The 22,509-nt window shown below is 40.3% G+C and overlaps 1 protein-coding gene across 36 annotated transcripts in view; it reads left to right on the top strand.

Annotated features, from left to right (window-relative positions):
• Positions 1–1,203: 1,203 nt before the first annotated feature.
• The window catches only part of SLMAP (sarcolemma associated protein), an 84,868-nt gene continuing 63,562 nt past the window's right edge, over positions 1,204–22,509 (top strand). For 34 of the 36 annotated variants that reach the window (XM_035546567.2, XM_035546559.2, XM_035546563.2 and 31 more), the window contains exons 1-2: positions 1,265–1,445; positions 1,614–2,947. In XM_035546567.2, coding sequence (XP_035402460.1) covers positions 2,750–2,947 — 198 coding nt within the window. In that variant the 5' untranslated portion in view covers positions 1,265–1,445; positions 1,614–2,749. Of the gene's footprint in view, positions 1,446–1,613; positions 2,948–22,509 lie in introns of all 36 variants that reach the window. The other 2 variants (XM_035546549.1, XM_035546518.1) reach the window with 2 other exon arrangements.

The following is a 22,509-nucleotide window of genomic DNA, read 5'->3' as shown; positions in this document are numbered from 1 at the left end:
TTTGCTGTTGTTTTTTTCTTGGGATCATTAGAAGAAAAATAGAAAACTAGGCTGCAATGAATCCAATCCTACACCCTCAATAATAAGAGTTAAAAAAAAAAGGTTAAAAAAAATGACCCCAAGATTTTACTGTGCTATAACTAATAACACAGTAATCATTCTTTCTCTTAGGCACTTCACTGCCTTACTTCAACTGCTATGTATTTCTCTCCTATATTGCTGGCTAAACTGCCTGGCATGGCTCCACTTCTTTCCTCCACGGCTGCCTGGCCTTCCTGGCATCACAAAACCCTCCCATCTCCCTAATCCCAACACCTTGTCACAGGGTAATTATAGTGCTGGCGCAACCCCAGCATCTATCCTATATCAAACAATCTCTGCTTGTTTGCTTTATAGGGACTGACTGACTTAAAAATGAATTTGGACTGGAGAGACCTGTTCTGCACTAGCCTACTGTATGACCTTGAAAAAGTAACACCCTTTCCTCGATCTCTATAAAACGGGGATAACTATGGCCTTGTGCGATGCTCCCTGAACAGCTGAAGGAAAACACTGGGCCAGCGAACCCCACCTCCATCCTCCCCTGACCTTTCTGTCGCTCTGCCTTGGGCCTGCAGCAACCGCTTCAAGGGGTCCACCCCAGCTGCCAAATCGTTACCAGAGCCAGCAAAACACAGCCAGCCTCTCCGTCACGCGACATTCCCAAATTTCACACCTAGGATCACAAAATGGCATGAAAAACGAAAGGAAGGCGGAAGGTGTTGGGGAGCACCCTGAATAAACAAGATATTGGAGACAGTGCAGAAACCCTGCTCTGCCTTGGGGTACCCTCACCTTAAGGAGGGCAAGCCCCCACCTCAGGATGAACCCCTCACCTCAGGGCAGGGGAACCCCCACCTCAGGGCGAGCCCCCTTGCTCCTTCCCACCCAGGGGGGCGCACCCACCCTGTAGCAGAAGGAGATGGTGCCTACCCTGGGGGCTCACTCACCTCAGCGACATGCCCCCGCTCCCACCTCATAACCCTGCCCTTTCTGCGCAGCCCTTTTCCCCCTTCACAGCCCCCGAGCCCCTCACAGCCCTGCGTGCAGCCCCTCACAGGAGACTCCCTCACAGAACCTCCTCTCACAGGAGACTCCCTCACACGACGGCCCCTCCCCGCTCCCCCCGCGCCCTGCAGAGGGCAGCAGCGGCCCCAGGGCGGCAGCGGCGGCTTCACGGGGCCTCAAGGCGGCTGCGCGGCTCCCTCCCACCCCCGGCGCCTGCGCAGCCTCCCGCGCGGAGGCTGGGGGCGGCCTCCTCGCCTCGCCTCGCCTCCGGTCAGGCCCCGCCGAGGCCGGCTCCTCCCTCCGCCTGCCCTCCCCCCCCCCCCCTCCCCGACCCCAGCCCCTCCCCGGCTGCCGCACCGGGTAGGTTTCCAGTCACTATGGCGGCCGCTGTGCTGAAGGTAAGGGAGGGAGACCGAGTCCCCCCCCCCCCTCCCCCCGGGCCGACCCGAGCCTCCCTCGGGGCCGGGCACCGCTAGGCCGGGGACGGGGTGGGGGGGGGGTGAGGAGGAGGAAGGGGGGCGCCGGGCGAGGGCCGCGTCTGACCCGGTTTGTTTTCGCCTCCGCAGGTCGGAGGAAAGTTTTCGCGGCCGGCGGTCGCCTGAGAGGCAGAGCTACCGAGCGGGAGGCGCCCGGGCCCGGCCGCCAGGCCTCTCCCGCCGCCGTCGGGCGGAGAAGCGTGAGGGGCCGAGGGGCGGCCCCCCCCGATGCGCAGCCACCTGCGGAGGGGCTGAGAGGAGCGGAGCTGCGGCCGCCTTCTCCTCCTCTTCATCCTCCTCCTCCTCGTCCTCCTCCTCTCCCCGAGCAGGGGGCTCCTGGCCGGGACCCCCCGCTCGCCGCCCGGAGGGAGCCTGCCCCGCGCCCAGCCCCGCTGGCAGCAACCTGTCAGCCTGCTCCTAGGCCGGCCCCGGAGGAGCCTGCCCCCGCCTCGGCTTGTCCCCGAGAGAAGCAGTTTGCAGCCCTCTCCATGCCTTATCAAGTTCCTTATCTGAGTGGCTGCGAGGAACTGTAGAGCAGTTCGGCTTTATCAGGGGTAGGGGAGGAAAACATCGTAGCTCCTAAATCGAGGACCATCTATTCTGCTTTGTTTTAATACGTGAAGATGATGAAATGCGGCTTGCCCTGTGAGGTGACTAGATCCCTGTTGTGGAGTGAGGGCTTCGTGGTCACCTTCCAACTCCTCACCTGTGTGCTTTGAGAGAGGACGTTAATCCTTTTCCCCCTTCCCTAAACCTTTCTTTGCTTCCATGTTACGTGGGTCAGAATTTTGGTCAGTGTTGTTTACGGAAGGGGGAAAAGAAAGAAGGCAGTTGAGGTCCCAAACAAAAGTATTTGTATGACTCATCTACTTGGATTTGAGACATCCTATCCTTCTTTCAAGGAGCCTTTGCTTCTCTTTGAAGGAATCAGATGCTTGTTCCTATTCTTCCAGAGGAGGATGGATTGAAAGTTGTGCATTTTAGACTTTTTCTGGGCCACTGCTGATGTTGTTAAAAGACATAATGGGGCTTTTTCACTGGATTATTGCCAGAATTAGTTTACACACTGAAACAATGAGTTGTTAGGCCTCTCATACATGATAATGTTTGTCGTGCTTTAATGTAAAGTTGCTGTGGAGGTTCGGCTTAAAAATCGTGGAGGACAGTCTGCATCGGAAGAGGTTCTCTTCATCTCTGGTTGGTGTGGCAACCCCAATCTGTCCTCGATGCCTTCAGCCTTGGCCATCTTCACTTGCCGCCCGAACTCTCATCCGTTTCAGGAGCGTCATGTCTACCTGGACGAGCCTGTCAAGATTGGCCGCTCAGTGGCTCGCTGCAGGCCAGCTCAGAATAATGCAACTTTTGACTGTAAGGTGCTGTCCAGGAACCATGCTCTTGTCTGGTTTGATCACAAGACAGGCAAGGTAAGACGTTTTGTTTTCTTTATTTAAAAATAGTGACCTTCACGCTTATTTAACAAGACCCTGTGTGTTGCGGGTCACTTTAGTTTCACTGTAATAAATATGGTTACATGTGGAAGGAGTAAGATTTGTGTTAAAGTGATTAATTCTCAGGTAAGTTAGTAATTTCTTACTGTGCGGAAACTTTACCTATTGTTAAAAGTACATAAAAAAGCAGTTGAAGATAAGTGATGAATTTGCATGCTTATTGTTCGTTGCTGAGAGTAAGTGATTTTGAGGTGATTAATAATTATAAATCTGAAAGCATAGGATTGTATGAAAGAAGTGGCATAACAGTATTTTTTTTCTCAAATGCTGAGAAATTATTCACAGAGCACGTAAATAAATCTCATCATGAGGAGCCATCAAAAAGCTGGTTTTAAAAAATGCTGGGTTTGCGTGCCACTCTTCCTACTTGTCATTTTGAAATTGTGTATAATGTGTTTTGTTTGGGTCTGATAGAAGGCTTGTTATGTCAGCAGGAATGTAGCAAATGCCATACAAAGTATTTTCTCAATGATAGTGAAAATGATATTAAAATATGCCTGTGTTTTATTAACCCATCACTGTTTATCTCAAAAAGACAGTGGATATCTTGTTAAGTGAAATTTAGGGGCTTTGCAGTGCATGTTTTGTCCACTAGGGATTGAACTGGGACAAGTAAAGCCATTTTACTTAATGTCTGTCAAGTTAATTTTAAATTTCCAACAAGAAATGAACAAAGTGCAGATTACAGTTGCTCAGCACAGTATTTTTTAAAATGTATTGATATCCACCCTAGAACTTCATCTGCTATAAATTAGCTCTTTTTTTTTTTTAGATTCCCTGCATGCCCTTCTGTGAAATGTGGTCAGTGTAGCTCTCGATTTTGAGAATAATATGGTCTGTAGTTAATGCAGTATTTCTTAGTAGTATGACACAGCATGAAGAATTGTAGAATGCAGTCAAAGTTCTTAAACCTTCCATTGTTAACTATCCCATGTTATGCAATACTTGGGCATGATGGGACAAGACAAGCATTTAATTTATTAAGGCTGGGTTATGGCTTGGCTTTCAAGTTACCTGCGTGTAATTGTGCAAACTGCTATCTGTGTGTTTCATTAAAAATGTTGTTTTGGCTCTCTAGTGTATATAATGTGTGTTCTTGGACACTTCAGAAAACAACTTACCTGCAGGAAATATTGCTATTTTTAGTTTAAGCTTAATTTTTAACCTTTGACTCAATAAAGTGTTCCAGTTTATTGTACTGTTTTTAAATTCAAAAGCATTGTACGTACAGCTTTTTATTAACATTTCTCATGATTTATAAACATTTTAAGACCCTCATATACCCTGTGATAGCTATACATTATTTAGCCGTATTAAAGAAGGTTTAATTTGATAAAGCATTGGGTGGTGAGCAAGTCTGCTAATAGAGGAGTTTAAAAGTGTCAGCTGGTTTTTAGTTCTGTTTTTAAATGTTTACTTAGCTTGGCTTTTCTAATACATGTCAAAAAAATTATATATGATTATTCCTTTTATCTAGCTGATCTAAAATAGTAACTTAGTAGTAGTGAATAAGTAGTAAATAAGATAGTAATGTGATATTTCTTGAAATACTGTCGTGCGATGAGTTGATGGGGATCCTGATGATAATTGCCCATGTGAGTATCTTGATCAGCAGCCATAATGATCAACTGAGGAGAGTGGGGTTTGGGTGATGTGTAGGAATACGTTACTATAAATTTTATACGTAGTACTGTAAAAAGTGTAAAGCAGGATGTAGAATTTTGGTTTCTGTGTTTGTTTCATTACTAATATCATCTGATTTTTGGATCTGGCTGAGTATCTGAATGGTAAATTTTGGGAAGATTGGTAGTTGAAGGAGAGGAGAAAATGCATCCTAAGAGATAATACATACAAGCTGTTGGGAAAAGGCAGGTAGATGAGCTGTTGGTAAATAGTCTTAATCTTGTATCACAAAAGTGATTTTAAAAAATTATGTGGTGTTTTAAAAGAATAAACAAAACCCTAAAATTATACCAGAATATTTGCATGTGAGAACGTTTATTATCATTGTTTACAGAACTTCAAATAAGTACATCTCATCTAGGAATATGTCATTATCCTATCAGTGACGTATATTTAAACCTACATAAATTATTTTTTCCACAGTATTTGTTAAGGTTTCTTAGGAGCTTACGTATAGGACTTTTACCAACACTGTTTCTTATGAAAGATAAAGGACCTTGAAATGTTAACTTTGTTACTAAGAGGAATCTTTGAATAATTCAAAATAGTTCATGAGTCATCTGGGGCTATGCTTTGAAAAGCTGTGTACTTCAATGGCAATACCAGTTTCCAGTATTCCCAGTCCATCCTCTTTGCTGCCTCTTGAACTGTCTTTCAGTTGTACTCTAATATTTTTTTTTCCTTGAGGGTTTGAAGTTTTGTTTGTTTTTATTTTAGTGAATCGTGTGAGTGATCCTGTTTGCTACGTAGCCTGTAAACAATAGCATCAGCATAATCAGGAGGGAAGGGTGGAAAGTGGGGAGAGGGAACATCAGTAAATATTGGCGAGGGAACTATTAAACAATTTTTTTTGAGGCAGGGATATGCTTAAGCTGAAGTGAATCACATAAATACACCAAGTTGAAGATGATATGTTATTCTGGGTCGAGACAGGTGAATATTGACCTTGTATAAAGACACTCTAACTATGCATGGGAAAAGCTGCCTGCCCAAAGGAGATAATGTCTGTGTAATGCTGGCATTATTAATGATAAAAGCAGGATGAGTCTTCAAGATCACAAGTAAATAGCAATTAAAAGCAGATGTTTAAAGTTACATTTCTTTTTTAAAATGTTTTTGAGCACATGTAAACCTTTTGAGCATGTAAACCTGAAAAAGTAATGGTGGAAGCAGTGGAGGGGGAAACCTGTACTCGTTTTATTTCTGTGCTTAGTAGAATATTTATAGAAAAACAGCGCAATGTCTCCATTTGCTTGTGTTTATAGAAACAGTGCAATGTATCCTTTTGCTTTTTGTGGATTTTTCAGATATCAGTAACATGAGAAGCTTATGCTTAGAATTGATTTTGATATTTTTTGGGGGGGACAGTAATTACATGTGGATCTTTTTAAGAGAGGCCTGTAGAAATGAGTCACTAGATATGTAGGAAGTGGATGTTGTGCTGAACAAGGAGTGTTCCAAAATGTGTGAATCAAAGCAAAAGAAAGTGTGCTATACTTCAGAAAATCTAAATGTGCTCCTTCAGCTTCTATCACTGCAAATGGACAGGAACGATGTAAAAGCTGTTTAATTGGAATAGTATTAAACCTGAGTTGTTCTCTTGTTTTGTTTTGTTTTTTAAAAAAAACAAGTTAAAAAGCCTTGATAATTTGTGTGTGACTTCTCCCAGGCTGAAATGCTTCTGGCAGATGGGAAAGAAGCTTTTGGTACAAACCTGAAGTTTTCAGCCGATATTCAGACTTTCAAAAAAGAACTTCTCGGAGTTAATCCAGTGCCTGAGGTAGATTGTTGCGAGTGGCTTTTATAACAGAGAATTCAGCTGTGTGAGAAGTAAAGTATTGTCTTAGACCAAAAGGACTACAAATTACTGGTCATTTTTAACAACTGAAAAAATCGGTAGGCACAAGCTTCCATGTTAGGGTGGCAGTTAATACTACTGTTTTCATTTAAGTCAGTGTGGGTACGAATTGAGTTGAACAGGCTCATGTTATCTTGGTTACAGAAATGCTAATTAGTAGATTAAAAGCCAAATAGTCGACATGATAGCGGATGAAGTTTATTAAGGCTGTACTTCATGGCTTCTAGCCTTAAATTATGTGGGATAAAAGAATGTTAAAGAATGTTCCCTGCAGGGAGCACCCTCTTCAAACAAAACAACAAAAAAACAACCTCAGAGATACAGCCGGGGAACTACAGGCTGGACAGATTTGTGTTGGTCCCTGGGAAAATCTTGGAACAAGTTTTGGAACACATTTTTGGCCACGTGAAGGAGGTGATTTGGTAAAAGTCAGCATGGATTCAGCAGGGAGAAATCATCTCTGGTGAGCGTGGTTGCCTTTTATGAATAATTCACTACATTTGTGTGCAGGGGAAAGCAACACACACTATTACTTTGTCAAAAGCCCTGCTGAAGACAGTGTTTTCTGTGGCAGTCTTCTGTCCCAGGTAGGGCATTGCGGACTGGATGGCTAAACAAGTAGATGATTTAAAAACAAACAAACAACTGGTTGGAGGATGAAGCTCAGGGAGTAGTGGTTAATAGGTGGTACTCCACCTGAATGTTGGTAATGAGCAGAATGCTACAGGAGTCTGTACTGTGACCTCTTGTATTTAACATCTTTATCGATGACCTGAGGGAGGTACTGGAGTGCACTCTCTGAGGCAGGGTCACTAAGTGGATACGCTTGAGGACAGGGCTGCCATCCAGAGGGACGTCGCCTTGCGGAAGGAAACCTCAGGAGCCCAAACAGGGACAAACATGAAGTTCTGCGCCTGGGAAGGAGGAACCCCATGCAGTTCTCCTAGCCAGGGATAGACTGCCTGGTGAGCAGCTGTGCTGGAAGGACTTGGATGGGTCCTGGTGGGCACAGCAGGCCGAACAGGATCCAGTAGTGTGCCTAAGTAGCAAAGAAGGCTGAGAATGTGTTGGGCTGTAAGAGGAGCACAGCCAACGATTATCCCCCTCAACACTTTGTTATGCCATGTCTAATGTACTACATCCAATTTGGACCAACAATATAAGAAACACATTGGTAAACGGGAGTCAGAAGATTAGTTGCTCTTTTTTCTTGCTGTATTATACAAGGGATAAACATATTTTGACTGTGGAAGGAAAAAAATATAAAAAGGAATTATGCTGTTCAAATAACATTAATGTTATGTTGTTTGGAGGTCAAGACTTCGAGAAGACTCGAGAAGCATGGGACGCCTTCCTAGGACATGGTGTATGTTCAGAAGTGTTTGAGTAAATCTGTTTCACAGAACTTAGTTGGATATGAAAAGTGGTATTTGGGGCTGCAGGATTTTCATGAGAGATTATTTGTGCTGCCACCTATAGAGATACCTGTGTGATACTCTGGGCTGCTCGGTGCTGGTCTGTGTATCAAATGTTTAACTTCTCATGTATGAGTAGCATTTCTTTAGATAGGTAGCATATCTGATGTTTATTTTTCCTCTAATACCTCTTTTCATCATTGTTACAGTTGTCTTTGAGAGCTGAATAGTGCTATCAGTATTTTCAGTGTTGCTCTGTGCTTGCAGGCTGCAGTGTCTGTTGAAGAGACACTTTATCTTCCAGACATTGATTGTTTATTCCAAGTGGCCTGGGAGACTGACCTGGGATCTTCCCTAATGCTCCGAGGTGAAATTTCAGTGCTTAGATGCTTTTAGTGAGAGGGTGAGATCAGCCAGCCTTGTACGGATACTTGTTAATATTTTTATGTAAGTGCCCCTCACCCTAAATGAACTATCCAATTTTATGCTGGTATAATTGTAAGTAGGATAGAGTAGGGAGTTATCAATTTCGGTAAATTTCACCAAAATGTTTCCGTTAGAAGCCATGTAGAAGGTCAGCTGGCCATTTATAGCAGAGGTGAGCTGCTGCCGATAAGGATTTCCCTGCAGCGGTACCATCTAGAGCCACTGCTGCAGAGCTAATACTGTAATTCTTGGAGCTGATCCATTGCAGTCATGATGCATCTGTACTGAGCCAGGAACGCCAACACATTGATTAGGTTTTAAAAACAAACAAAAATCCCTTTTGTATTTGAAATGAATTTTTACAAACCTCAAATGAATTACGTTACTTAGCAGTAATGAAGGCCGGTAAACGTGTTTCCCTTAGGCCTCTGATGCCGTGGTTTGCATTTGCTCCTGGTTCTGTGCTTATAAATGTAAAACTTTGCTCCCTAATACACTTCTGTTATTTAAAATCTCTTAAACTTTTTTTCTCTGAAAAACTTCCACGCGTTATTCGCAGCAATCCCTTGCTCTTTGGCAGGTAGATTTACATTACACTGGAGAAATACTTTTCATTTGGTTTTGTCCTCTCATTTTTCTTAGTGAGTTTAAACAGTTTTGGTTGCTTCATTATCTAGTGAATGTAATTGAATTTGTGTCCTTTAAAGAGCCGTATGGGTTAGTAGTGTTTAGCTGCGTCAGTGTGCTGCTTTGAGTTGATTTCAGTCTGATCCGTCTAAAACTTTGCAAAATATGTAGACATTCATCAGCTGATTCATTGCGTTCTGTTTTTTGTAATTTCTTTTAATAGGTAGTGTAAAATGAAACTGGTGTGAACTTCATTGTTTACAGACCAACCTGGCAAGTGAAAGGGAAGGAAGAATACTGTCTCCATCCCTAAAGCTAGCAATTTTACAGGCTATTGCTACTAAATTATATGATTGTTTGTTGTCTCTGGATTATTATTATTTTTTTTTGAGTCACATCAATAATTGCTTCCTGTTGATGTTACTAACTTGCTGAGTTTGGATTATCTAAGAACTCCAAGTTAAGTCTTGCTGTGGCAATGCATTGATGTTCCCGACTTGTCTGTATTTCTAGGAGTATTTCTTCATGTAGCAGAATTGATAGAAGAAGGCTTGCAGCATTGTCAGGTTCTTCTCCAGTATAGCCATGCCTTTTTTTCAGTCTGGTTTAGGAGTGGTAACCTCCGGCAGAAAGGTGGAGTGGGCTGCACCATCTTAAGCCCCCGCAAGATGTGTGCCAGAGACTCTGAACAGTTTCCTTTTTGAAAAAGAAAATAATTTGCTGGACACTCAATCAGATACAATTTTGGTGTTACCTTGCAGCAGACACGCAGGTATGTGATTGAGTGATGTCTTAGAGTTCATTTCAGTCTCAAAAATAATGATGAACTTCCAGCAGGCTTGTGACAGAAAGTCCCAAATCCTGAATTAACGCTGTAGTTGAGGGGAAAAGCACAATAAACCCTAGCAGCAAACTTGCAACCATAAAAAGTAAATATTAAACGTACTGGGATTAGTCAAGGATAATTAAGGGCTTGAGGAATTTATAATATTTTTGCAAAAGTAAGTTATATACTAGTTAATGGATCATTTCTGTATATTCTCATAATTACAGCTGTAATACGTCTTCCATAAAAATAAAATTAATGCAAGGGCTTAAGGTAAAAAAGTTGTGGATGTTTGTGTATAGACTAGTAACCTTTTTAAAGGAAGGAGTAGAAATGCGTATGTTTCAAATCAAAGAAGAAAAATTTTGGTATGGGCCAAATAGATATTTGTACAGCACGTTCTTTTGAGGACATTTGGTACTGGCTGCTGCTATTTGCATATGCCATCGGTCTTGCCCGATACAGCATTTTATATTCTTAACTGGCACTTTTTCAGAGTTGTGCCTTTTCTGGATGTTGAGCAAGATTAAGTTTACCCATAGATTTTCTAAAACTTTGATATCTTTTCGATGATGCAATATTAATGGTCTGTAAGAGGTTTTTGTTGGTTTGTTTAACACTTCACTCCCTTCTCAAAAACAAAACAAAAGAGATTTTGATGACTTTGTCTTGTTTTCTATTATTAAATTGCTTTTCTTGAAGTGTTATACTTAACCATATAGGGTAGAAGCCAGATCTCCTGGTTTTGCAGAGCTGGGCTTTTAGCCTGTCTGCTTGTTTGCCTTTTAAATTTCTGGTGACCTTTCCAGTGATTTCTGGCACAATTAATTGGCCACTCTCTTCTTGTCTGGTTGCTGGCTATGATAGTTGAATGAACTGACAGGCAGTGGCATTGCAAATCAATGTTGATGGTATTATTACTTGCAATTTTATTCTAGCATTGCTGTTTTCTGTACTTAGACTTACCATTTCCAGGTGCTTGAAGACTCTGAAAGCTTTCAGGAGGCATAATGAATTATTTGAAATTCTTAACATTTTCAATTTTGTTTGCAGGGGAAAAAACAAAACAAAACCAAATGTTTATATTTGGATGTGAAATAATCCACTCTGCAGACAAAATGTTCTTCTAATCTTTGATCTAGATAGGTAATTGCAATCCCTTGTTATTTTCTTGCTGCTGTTATAGGGATTCCTTTTGCTGAATGTCAGGATTTTTAAGGCTATGTGGAGTCCATATTATCTCATATTATAAAGGAACAAACTATAAGTTTAAATATCTTTTTGTTTCTGTAAATTGCAGAGCTGTAAGTCATTATGTATAGCTAGGGTGGTATCTACTTGGAAGGAAGATGGAATGCTATGAACGAGGGCTGCCAAATTGCATGGTATGGACGGATTGTCACAGAATAAGTTAGGTTGGTAGGCGCCTCTGGAAGTCACCTAGCCCGGTCCTCTACTTCTCAGTAGGACTAATTAGGTTGCTTGTGGACTTGGGATAGAATTTTTGGGTACAGAATTAATCCTTAACGGCAACAACAAAATAAGTTTTTAAGGATGGGGTCAGGCATATCTGCTAGGTAGGCTGCCTGATGTTGCTATTGTCTTAAGCTGTATATGTTCTGAGGACCTAGAACTTTCAGTATGTGTATATATATGCGCATATATATATATATATATATATAAATCTAGTATTATGAAATACCTAGAGTACTAATTTTATGTTGTAACACAGAATTCCCACCCAAATATGTCAGCTAGAAATTTTCTTAAAATGTACTTGACAGAAAAGAAGTACTAGATGAAAGACATGATGGTGTTCCTAGTTCTTCCCCTAGTTCCATAGGGGTGGAAATAATTCAACACTTTCACTTACGGCTCTCAACCACCACTTCCTTTTTAAAAACTCAAAGGGGAAACTGGTTTTTTAAATCTTCCTCTTTGAGAACTTTTCCTAGACTGCATATTCCAGAGTTTGTAGGAGAAAGACAAGAATACAAATCATCATAGAAAGGGCATATCTGTTTTTGAAATCTATGTAGCTGGTTGACACTAGATAAAGCTACAATTGTGCTGTTTAGGCAGGGCTTTTGGTAGGTATATAAATATTGTTTGTAACTATAAGTCAGTGATTTGGTCTGTGGACAGAGACCTTCCGAAGTAGTTAAAGGAGGAACTGATGGACTACTTTTATGGTAATATAGAAACGTGGTTATTTTTAGGCGCTTTGAATGCTCTTTACCATAGCTTCATCCTGGTTTTTGGTTAAATTTATGAATCTGACTGTTAATTAGAAAATTAAAACACTCTGTGTTTTGGATAGGTTTTTAACCATCACATAAACAGAAGGGAAAACGTTTGCTGTTTTTTGTACATGAACAAATGCATTGCGTTGACATACACTGACAACTTTCAAAACTCGCTTTCTGTTTTGGAATCTGTGTCCAATCACTTTGCCACCTACTGAAGTCAGCGCAGGTTATACATGCATCCCGTCACAGGCTGTTGCTTTCAGAGAGTTTTAATGTGGATCTATCTACCCTTTAGCTTCAGGTGACCGCACGTTCCAGAAATGGGTTTGAGAGGTGTTAGTTTGGTAAAAACATTGCACTAACACAGCCACCCTGATTTCTTTGAGCTACTCTGGGAGATCCAGATTGCCTTCCTGGGGGCTCTTTCAGTCATCCTTGTTCTGGGATTTTCCCTGCTTCATAGCAAGGTGTAAATGTGCCTGAAATTGAATGATCTTCTATGCAGATACAATGATAGGTGGGGTTATTTGCTCTCCCCTGGTTGATCAAATCAAAGTGCATTCAATTTTCTTCTTCCCTTTCCCACAAAGCTTTATTTTGAGTCTTCCCCGGGGTAGATGGTACTGGATGAGTTTGAGATGATGATGTAAGCTTTATGATCTAATATTAAAGAATCATGATGACTAGTCTTTCTTGTGAGATCTGTAACTTGTGCTCTTTGATGTATTTTATAGCTTAAACTTGCTGTGCACATCTTCCTTTATAATTGCAGTTTTGTTTCCAAAAGATTTACAAAAATAATTGCTTTTTAGTATCCTTTAAAAACCTTTAATGCAGATGTAGTTTTGTGTAATGTTAGGAGGGCTGTAATCTTGTTACATTATTTCAGTGACTGGATCTGTCTGCTGGTGTCATGCCTCAACCTAAATTAAGTCTAAAAAGTACGTTACATAATGATGCTTTAAATGTTGCTCTAGAAGGTTTTTACATAGGTGAGCAAAGCTGAACCAAAACTATGTATTGTCTCCTATCCAGTGCAAACATTGCAGTTAATAGAAAGATGTAAGAAATGGTAAGCGCTTACTAATACCTGTGGACGTTTGGAAAAGTAATCCTTTTATTCCACTGTTGTACTCATGCTGAGGTTTCCTAAGTATTCCTTCTTAATTCTACTTAATTGTTGACAGTGCTTAGAATTGGTAATTTGTATATTTTAGTGATCTAAAATTGAGGTCCATTATCTGCATCCGAAAGGAAGCTTTTGCCTGGTGATGTTTAATGAGGTCTTTGGTGTTAGCACTAAGGATACCTTTTCTGGTGCCATCAGGTTGAAGCTGTTTTTCCAAGACACTCTGATTTCCTCTTTAGTACTAAAATTACAAGTTACTTGGCAATTAAAGAGTAAAGATCTGGTGAACTTCTCATTCTGTTTTGCTTTTTTTTAAGCTGTAATAAAACATGAGAAATTGCTTGATGCCATGTTAAAAAGTAAGAGAAAAAGGAAATGGAACAACTGACCTTCCAGATTTGAGGTGTTTACTTCATATTTCTTTTTTGATCAACCAAAACAAGCAAACAAAAAACCTCTTAGATTTTTTTTCATTTGAAATTTCTAGTCCTCGACTGTGCAGGATACCACTGATAAAAGTTTGGTGGCTTAACAAGTGTCTTCATTCAAGAGTGGCTGCCTGTGTGTGAATGGTCACATCTATGACGAACACAAGGTACTTTGGTTTAGTCTGTACCTGGAAGCTAACATACGTGTGTGGGTAGCTGCTGGGCTTCTGAGACTCAAGATGTTGCTAAGAATTTGTAACATGACAGCACAGCCTGTGTGCTGGCCAGGCTGTTAGCATTTACTAACACAACAGTAAATGCTGTTATACTGGGAAATTGCATTTGAGTAGGGAGCTTTCATGGCAGGGTCAGTTTTAGAATGAGAATCAGTGATTATATGTGGTCAGAAAACATTTTTTAACTCAGAACTGAATTACTGCATTGTACAGCCAACTTGCATTTTTATTTTAAAACTGATTGCGTTTAGTGGATGAGAGAGTGAAAATGTAAGCAAGCAGCAAACAACAAAAGGCAGAAGTGCTTTCTAGGAATAGTCCCTTCAGCCTGAAGAGAAGTTGCAACTTTTGGGAAGTTCTGGTTGTAGTCTGAAATAACAAATAACGTGGTGGGAACACACAAGCAAAACATATTTTACACCAAAGCATGCGGGCAGCTTTCTGCAGTTTTAGTATTACTAGTGGCTGTGTAATTGCTAGGACGTTAAAAGGGGTTTTAGTGAGTGTACTGAGTCAAATATGAAAAATGGGCCAATTCAGCCTTTGCTTTTACAATTTTTTACTTATAGTTCACACTCTGGGGTTTACTTTCCATAAAGCTAAAGAAGCTACAGTGGGTGGAGGGGATGCCCTGCTACTGATCTTCCAGTTTGTTTGTTTTTTTCCCCATCATTGTTCCTTTTGTGGTATTTCGTTACTTCATTGCACTCATTGAAATACTAAAATAGTATTTGAATTGTTTACAACATTTCAGATTGCAGTAGAGTTTCCCACTGTTTGTGCTTTTTATCATTCTTGATGCAGTGTCCCATTTCAGTGGAAGAAAAGAACATCAGTAATAAATCAGAAAAAAAAAAAAAGGTATTAGATGCACTTCATTCACTCATACAGCTGGCCAGGAGGGCAGTTTTCTTTGACTGTGTCGGTGTGCAGGTCTTGAGGCCTTTTTGCAAGTTTTCTTTTGCTTTAAGCATATGCTACGTTGAGTCTATGCTGGTTGGGATGAGCTCCTTATTTTCCTGATGGACTGTATGTACTTTATGACCAATTGAAAGAGCGTTAGCTGTATTAGAATTTACTTTTTTTAATGCAGCCTTTGAAGTGTGAGCGTTGGTTGCTGGCTGGCATCTTAGAGGAGGGAGGAGAAAGTTTATCTGCTTTGAAAAACAAGCTTTTAGAAGGAGCTCTGTGACCTTGCTTGAAGAACCATGATGGGAGGAATGTCCTGAATATTTATTCTATACAACCAGAAGTGGTGAAGTCAGTTACAGTGCAGCTCAGTTAAAGTTCAAAGCACTTAGACACCTGCCTACACTTGAGGCATAGAAAGGGCATTATCATTTAAATGCCTGAATTATAATAATTAATATATTTGTTTAACATACTAATAGTGTATTAACCCAACTTTAGAGTTTTGGAAGTATTTAAATACTTCTTAGTTTTTCTTCAGTGTTATGACTTCAACATCTGGAAAATAGACCTGAATGATTGCTCCTTACAAAGTAAAGCATTAAGATTTTTTCGGACATGCTGGTATTATGTTGGGGTAAAACCTAAGCGTCCTGCAGCGGGAAGCTTGTATGTCTTGCATCTTTCCACAGTGCTAATGAGAAATTGGATTATGAAAACTGGTAGAAGATGGAGTCTTTGTTACTTTCTGCAAGACTCAGTGCTGTAGTTCAGAGAATGATCATGCTTTTCAGTTTCCAGTTCTGTCTTGAAGGATTTCAGTCCACCTCAAAAAGTGCTTGTTTCAATATGTACTTTCTAGCTCCCTTCACAGAACAGCTAGATCAAATAGCATGAAGCAAAACCTTGTCAATGTGTTCTGTATTGTCCAGTGAAAATATCTTTTAGGAAGTCCAGCATCACTGAATCAGTGGGTTTCTAAGCATGTGGTTGATAATTGTCGTTGAGAGCAAGATGCTCTTGCCAGTAAGCTAACAGAGAGTGAAATGGAGTAGGCAACAAAGGCACCATTGAGCTACAGCATCAGACTGAAGTGATCCTTGTTTCATATTTCTAGTTCTCTTGAGACCTAGTGCCCATGTAGCTGTAAGTGTTTCAGTTTTTGTTGTGGGTGTTCTGGCTGTTTTCTTGTTAATTTTCCCAAAGTAGTTCTCAGAAGTCAGTTGAGCCCTTCTCCATGACTGGTGCCCCATCCGTTCTGCCATCCACACACCTACCCTTAACTCAGGCTGCTCTGACAACAGCTTGGCCATAGACATCAGCTCCCCTGCCTGTGCTCTAAGCTGTGTGCTCCTCTATTCCGCCCATTCATGGGGAAGAAAAAAAAATCCAGCCTTTCATAAGGAGCTGCCTTACCTACTTGCTGTCTGTTTTCAAGCACCCCTTTCTCACTGGGTATTACACAGTCTATACGTGTCTTCCCAAAAGTCACTGTGATCCTAGCTGCCGCCTTCCCCTTCCTGCTGTCCCTCTCTGCAGCGTAGGAAGGCAGGATTCCCAGGGGCTGTGGCAGTGTCCCATCTCAGCTGCAGCTTTGCTTCTTTGCGGCTTTTGTCCAGGTGGATTCAAAGTAAATGTTGGATAGTTGGTGAAGAAGTCAAGGATAAGCATTTTTAGGGACTAGAGAGAGAAAATTGGGGGAAAGAAGAGTGAGGTCAAGGGCTGAAATAAACTTTTCTGGTTCCACGTCTCTTATTCCTTCTGAATGCAAGTCTTGAGCCTGCTTTCTGTGATTTGAGACTACAGGCCGTATCAAAAGGTGGTCTGTAGGTGCCTAGGTAGTACAAAGGACGGGAAGCAGCTCTGTACAATCAGGTGTGAGAAATGTGGAGGTAAGCCTTGTAGCAGCAATCCTGCACAGATGACGTTTCAGTGTTAGGGGTAAACAAATGAGTCAAGTGAGACAAGCACCAAAGCAGTGAGGATACACCATGGAGTTTGATTCCGTTGAAGATTTAGTGAAGACAGGATAGAGACCAGGTGATCGATGTTGCAAGTGGGTGAAGTGATGCAAAAGGGAATATTGAAACTTTACAACAATTGGAGTTGGATTACACACTTTAGATTGCAAGTTGCTCTTAAAAAAAAAAAAAAAAAAACACATAACAGGAAACATGTATTACCACTTCTCCTTTTTGAATTTACTTCTACCATTAAGCATAGTACTTGACGAGCAGACTTCTATGCTGGTGAAAAAAATTGTAAAGGTTAGTTATCATTTAAGGTAACAAAGCTTTTCCTTGAAAATTTTCTGTTAGTTTGCTGCTTGAATATTTCATTTTTAAGAATGCGTATTTCTCTCAGCTGAATTTCTTCAGTTCTATGAAAATAGTCTTAGCATGTTAAATAGTGCCATCTTTATGAGCAATGCAGGAACAGCATTTATTATTAGCTTCTTGTGCAGCAAGATAAGTGTTTCTTGATCAGACAGAGTTTTCATTGCAAATGTAAGGTAAGTCATCTTCCATTAAAGATTTTAGGGAGGGTAGTTCCAGAAATCCGTGTAAGACTGTTCCTAAGCACAGTGAGAAATACGCAGTCTCTGTGCCATAACTGTTTGTTCTACGGAAACTTCTTGTTTACCACTTCATGTGTTTTCATATGGGTTTGAAATAGGTTTTCTTGAATGTTTTTATTGTGACCCTTTAATGGAAATCATTGGATTCGAGGGTTTGCTTCAGTGGTTTTGCTTTGTATTTTTAATTAGCAGCATAGAGCTACTGATGTTCATTTACTTTGTTGTCACAGCTCAAAGAGTTTATGCTTGATGTAGTTTTGAATGTGTCATTTCATAAAACCTAGCAATTCAGTTTGCACTGTAGTTGATACTAAGTAGAGATAAACGTTTGCATCCTCAAATTGACACGAGGGATTACTTTTTGTATCTGCAGTATGTAAAAGCTCTAATAGTTGTCTTCAGAAATCCAAGGCATTTATTTTTTTCTGAGACTCTCCGTGACTGTAAATAGTGATTTTGATCTGTTAAGTTTGAACATCCATGTAAAACAGTATCTGAAATGAATGGAAAACAAAAACTCAGATAAAATGTGAATAGTAAAAATAGTAAAAAAAAAAAAAAAAAAAAAAAAAAGTGACTCAACATAAGGTAAGGAGGATTAAGTACTGCTTTAAAATGATTTCTGTGTTCCAAAATGAGTAGAGTTTGAAGTGCTTTATTTAATTATTTGGCTGAATTAAGGCTTTTCTTTTTTTAAATCTTATTTCTGTTTTATTCTTGAAATGGTTTAGGGACTGAATTCTTCTGGTATATACTGAATTTTCAGTTGAAATTGTGGCTGCACATAAATCTGAGAGAAGTTAAGCAGTAATCTTCTGTAGTTCAAGTGGTGTGGAGGTTCCAGCTGATCCATTGACTCACCACGGGCACACCTCTCCTGCTCCTGGAGTTAGCAGGGCAAGATGCTTGTAAATATCCATTTGTAATGCAAGTGTAAACCTTTAGAAAGAGGGGAGTGGAAGAGTAAAAGGTGATGGTTATTCCCGAATAAAGATTTCTAATAGTTCTTGTCTTACTGGGAAGGAAGCACACGTGTGGCATTCTGGCCCAGTGCAATAATGTTTTACTGTAACTTACAGGATTTTACTGTTGAGTGAATTGCTTTGCTTAATGACTGTAATGCTCCCTTAAAGTTAAGGGAAAACTGGGGGGAAAAAAATGCCAGTTAGACATTGAATGTATGAATGATTATGTACAGAGGGATTTTCTAAAATTGCTTAGTACATTTGTAAATGATTTTAAACACCATAATTTAGACGTTAGTAGAACACTTAGAAATAAAGTACTGAGTTCAGTGAGTTTGAAATGCCTACAGGTTTTCTTTCGGAATAGTGTCTGTGTGAGTTGGCCTGGGATTTTTCATTTTTTTTACCTTGTTATTCTGAACTATCGCTGTGGCTTAACACTCTTGTTTACTGTTTCTGTTATTTAAATGTTCAAGCTAAACCTTTCAAAAGGAAGTGAAGAAAACGTCACCATTCCTGATGTGCCTATTAAGAAACACTGAGGTTATAAAACCGTTGAGAAACTCAGAGAAGGTGAACGCTGCTGGCTGGCGGTGGACGATAACAAGTGAAATGCTTTGAGCTGGTTCTTGTTAGCTCTGCTTGACTGACTGGCGTTGGGAGCCTGGAGACAGTGAGCTGCTGAGCCTGGAAGCTGGCAGGCTGTCCCGTGTGCAGTCCGTAGGTAGATAGGCTGTTCAAGCTGTCCAGCTTTCAATTAGGTGTGTAAAATGCAACTTAACAGTGTAAGGGGGGGACCTTGGTTAAGTGCTTATTTGGTCTTGTACCTAACTTTAAGAAAGAGATGAGAAAAGCAAGCCGTGCAACAAACAAACATCAGGGGAAAAAACAAAAGTAGCTTATTTGTCCCATGAGAACTTGTAAAGAATTTCCTAAAGTATTTGTGCTCATGTCTGCAAGTGCAGCACTCCTTGGTTTTTAAGATACCTTCTGTTGAAGGTTGAACCTATAGTGCAGGATGTTCTGTAGTGTGCTTCTGGTCGCTTACATGCTTTGGACACATCTCAGTTCTGTGGTGGGAGGGGACCCGTCTGCACTCAGTTCCTCCACATGCCCAGTTTTCCTTCCAAAAGAAACCAGAGCATGTAAACAGGGGAGGAAGCTGGGGACACGGCGTGGAGCAGCTCTGAAAGCAGATGGCTGGGAGAAGGGAATGGCTGCACGCTGCCCAGCATGCCTTCCCTGCAGTTGGGTGCCCTGTGAAATGCTACTGCTGCACGGCATAGACCTGGTGAGAAAGAGGGAACTTGTCAGGATGCAAGATATTGAAACACACAAAGAAAGCAGAGAACTGACTCCTGACACTTCCCTGAAAACTTAGCTGGGGGATACTGAGCGCTGTCCAGTAAAGCCAGGAGATGTGTAAAGGCTGAGCTTGTGTGCAGGTTTCTTTCCAGGAACTGCCATTGAGTCTCTCACTTAAGAGTATCTAAAATTAAGCTGGTTCTTCAAACCCCTGCTGTCAGATGGCAACAGAGGAAGGAGGTAGTTTTAAGATCCCGCAGGAAAAGGACTTGCTTCCTCCTTTTGAAGCCCGCAATAGGCAGGCTAATTACTGCCTACTAAGGGAAGCAGCGTGGAAAGGTACTTTGATGTAAGAAAATCTTACCCGCCATTTATTGCCTTTATCTTCCAGGTTATGTAGCTTCAGTGAATATTCACATGGATCTGTATATAAGCAAGAAGGAGAGCTGTTACTGATCTCTATATAAAATGATATATAAAATGATCATTCCTTTCTTATTATAATAGTAGCATCTTGTTTTAAGACTGGGCAGGCAGTCTTTAATCTGAAGCATTTTACATGTTTTCGACAGGTAAACGCTTTGTAAAAATCCGTCTAGTAAATTGTTCTAGCAAAAGAGTCAATTTTTTTTTTATTTTTATAAATGATGGTGTTAAAATAATGCAAAGCTATAATAATCCAACAAAACATTCTGTCTGGCTTCATCATCTACAGGTTTTGATATGCCTGGTATTTGCATAGGACCTCAGTACACTGCCAGGCTGCAGGAGAAAACTATGATTCAGAGGAGTACAGAAGAAACAATGGGGGAACGCATTTCTCCTGAATTTGTATGTAGTCATGTTGCTCTTAATGCTGACAATTCGCAGAAACCCAAGTTATTTTCCTTTGAAGGAAACTATGGATAACATCTAATCCTAATTCAAGGTTATTAAAACTTCCTACTAATACTAGACTATGCTACCTAATTATAGGTAGCGTAAAAGACTTGCTGATTTTTCTTTAATCAAAGTATAAATAGTCTTGTCTACAGCCATATTAAATTTAAGTTTGGATGACAAGCCTCTTGGTATGTGAAAGCTTACTACTTAAGAGCAAACTTGGTTTTTTGTGGGAAGGCTGTGTTTATACTGGGGGTGCAGCCGGAGTTTCATGTGAAATGAATATGAGGGTTCATCTGGTTTTTGTTTTCCTTCAGAGTAGATGGGCCAGTGTAAATGGGACTGATCTGATGCATGCCTGAATGCATCAAACGTTTATTCAGTGTCATTATCATTCTTAATGACTGCAGAAACCAAGCTTGCTGAGTTTCCTTCCGTGTCCTAATGGAACTGTAGATCTTGAAACAATTCTTTAAATGTTATTACTTAGGGTTACCAACGCATATTCTTCTACCAGTTGTTTTAATTCTCGTTCTTTTAGTAAGTGACTCATTCTGCTGGTTTGCTTTAGTTTCTGGACTTTCTCTTTTGTTCTTCTGAGAGTCTGGATAATGAATGGTAGCAAAACTTAATATATTAAATGTCAGGAACACATTTCAAGAAAATGTTTTCGTGAAGAAAAAGCCTCCCTGTTCTCAGAACAGCAATATTTTTGAACTGCTGATTAGACATGGAAAAAATCTGCATGGTGATTCCAGTTCTTTTGGAGTGTATGGCCAACTACTAGCACGGTGGTTTTTTTACCACTGAATAGGAAGTTCACTTCCTATGTTTAATCTGAAAAGGCTTTGACAACATTATGATTTTGACACATGCTTACTCTGGATAGAATTTCAGTAATTTGCGTAATTTTGGTAGCAGGAACATTGAAGCTGAGAAACCTAATTTTCAAATCTGAGAAGCAGAAGAATTGTTAATATGAATGTTGTAGTTTAAACGTTGCTTCTGTGTGAAGACTTCAGACTGTAAAGATGGAATTCACAGTTTAGACAACCAACGATATATATGCTACAATTAATGACAACCTCGATATGGAAAATACTTAAATAAAATAAACAGATCTGGTTTATTTTCTGATAGGTGCTTTTTTTTTTCCATTGAATTTGTTCACTTTTCCAAATTTGGATGAGTGTGTGTAATTGTTGCCCTCTAGTGGTTGCAACTCAGGTTTAAATAGTTGAAAAAAGACATTTTCATGCTTGCAAACTGTCTTTTTTTTTCTCATTGTTGGTCTGTGGGACTGCATGCTGTTTCCTTGTCGAATGAGTAACACCAAGATTTTACAAAGAAAAAACATAATATTGATGTTATGTAAATTGATAGAGGATACTGGCCATAATTACTATGGTGTAATTAAAAAAAATGTATTTCATGTATAATTTAATTATTTCCTAATCTTAAGAAAATATTATTCGGGCCTCTTTGGTATGTTAGTTAAACCTTTTGGGACATGCCCTTGGCAACCACATGGGAAGAGTTATGTGACATTGCTAACCTTTTGGCGAGGCTGTTAATCTTTTGGTAAGGTTCACCTTTTAGTTGAGTGGATTTTGTTATTATTATTATTTTAAAGTGTATTCAAGTCATTTAGGCCTACACTAATTTTGCTTTGTGTGGTTTTGTTCTGTTCAGCAGCTTTTCTTGGTAGGTAGGATAGTTTTGCTTTATATGTTCTCTACAACTGGCCTTTATTTATTTATGCCTACTTTAAAGTATCATGACTGAATTAATGAGAAAAATCACTTGATGGCCCTTCATTCATGGATGAATAATGTACAAGGCCACTACGCTAAGCAGGACGAGGTGCCTTGATGCGTAGCTGCATGGAAAAGCATGTTAGTCAGGGACCGGGCATTTTTCTATAATCTTGCATGTGCTTTTCAGGTGGAAACTATCTATACA

The sequence above is a fragment of the Cygnus atratus genome, chromosome 10, assembly GCF_013377495.2.
Source record: "Cygnus atratus isolate AKBS03 ecotype Queensland, Australia chromosome 10, CAtr_DNAZoo_HiC_assembly, whole genome shotgun sequence".
Classification (NCBI taxonomy): domain Eukaryota; kingdom Metazoa; phylum Chordata; class Aves; order Anseriformes; family Anatidae; genus Cygnus; species Cygnus atratus.
This window is presented reverse-complemented; position numbering and strand designations above follow the sequence as displayed.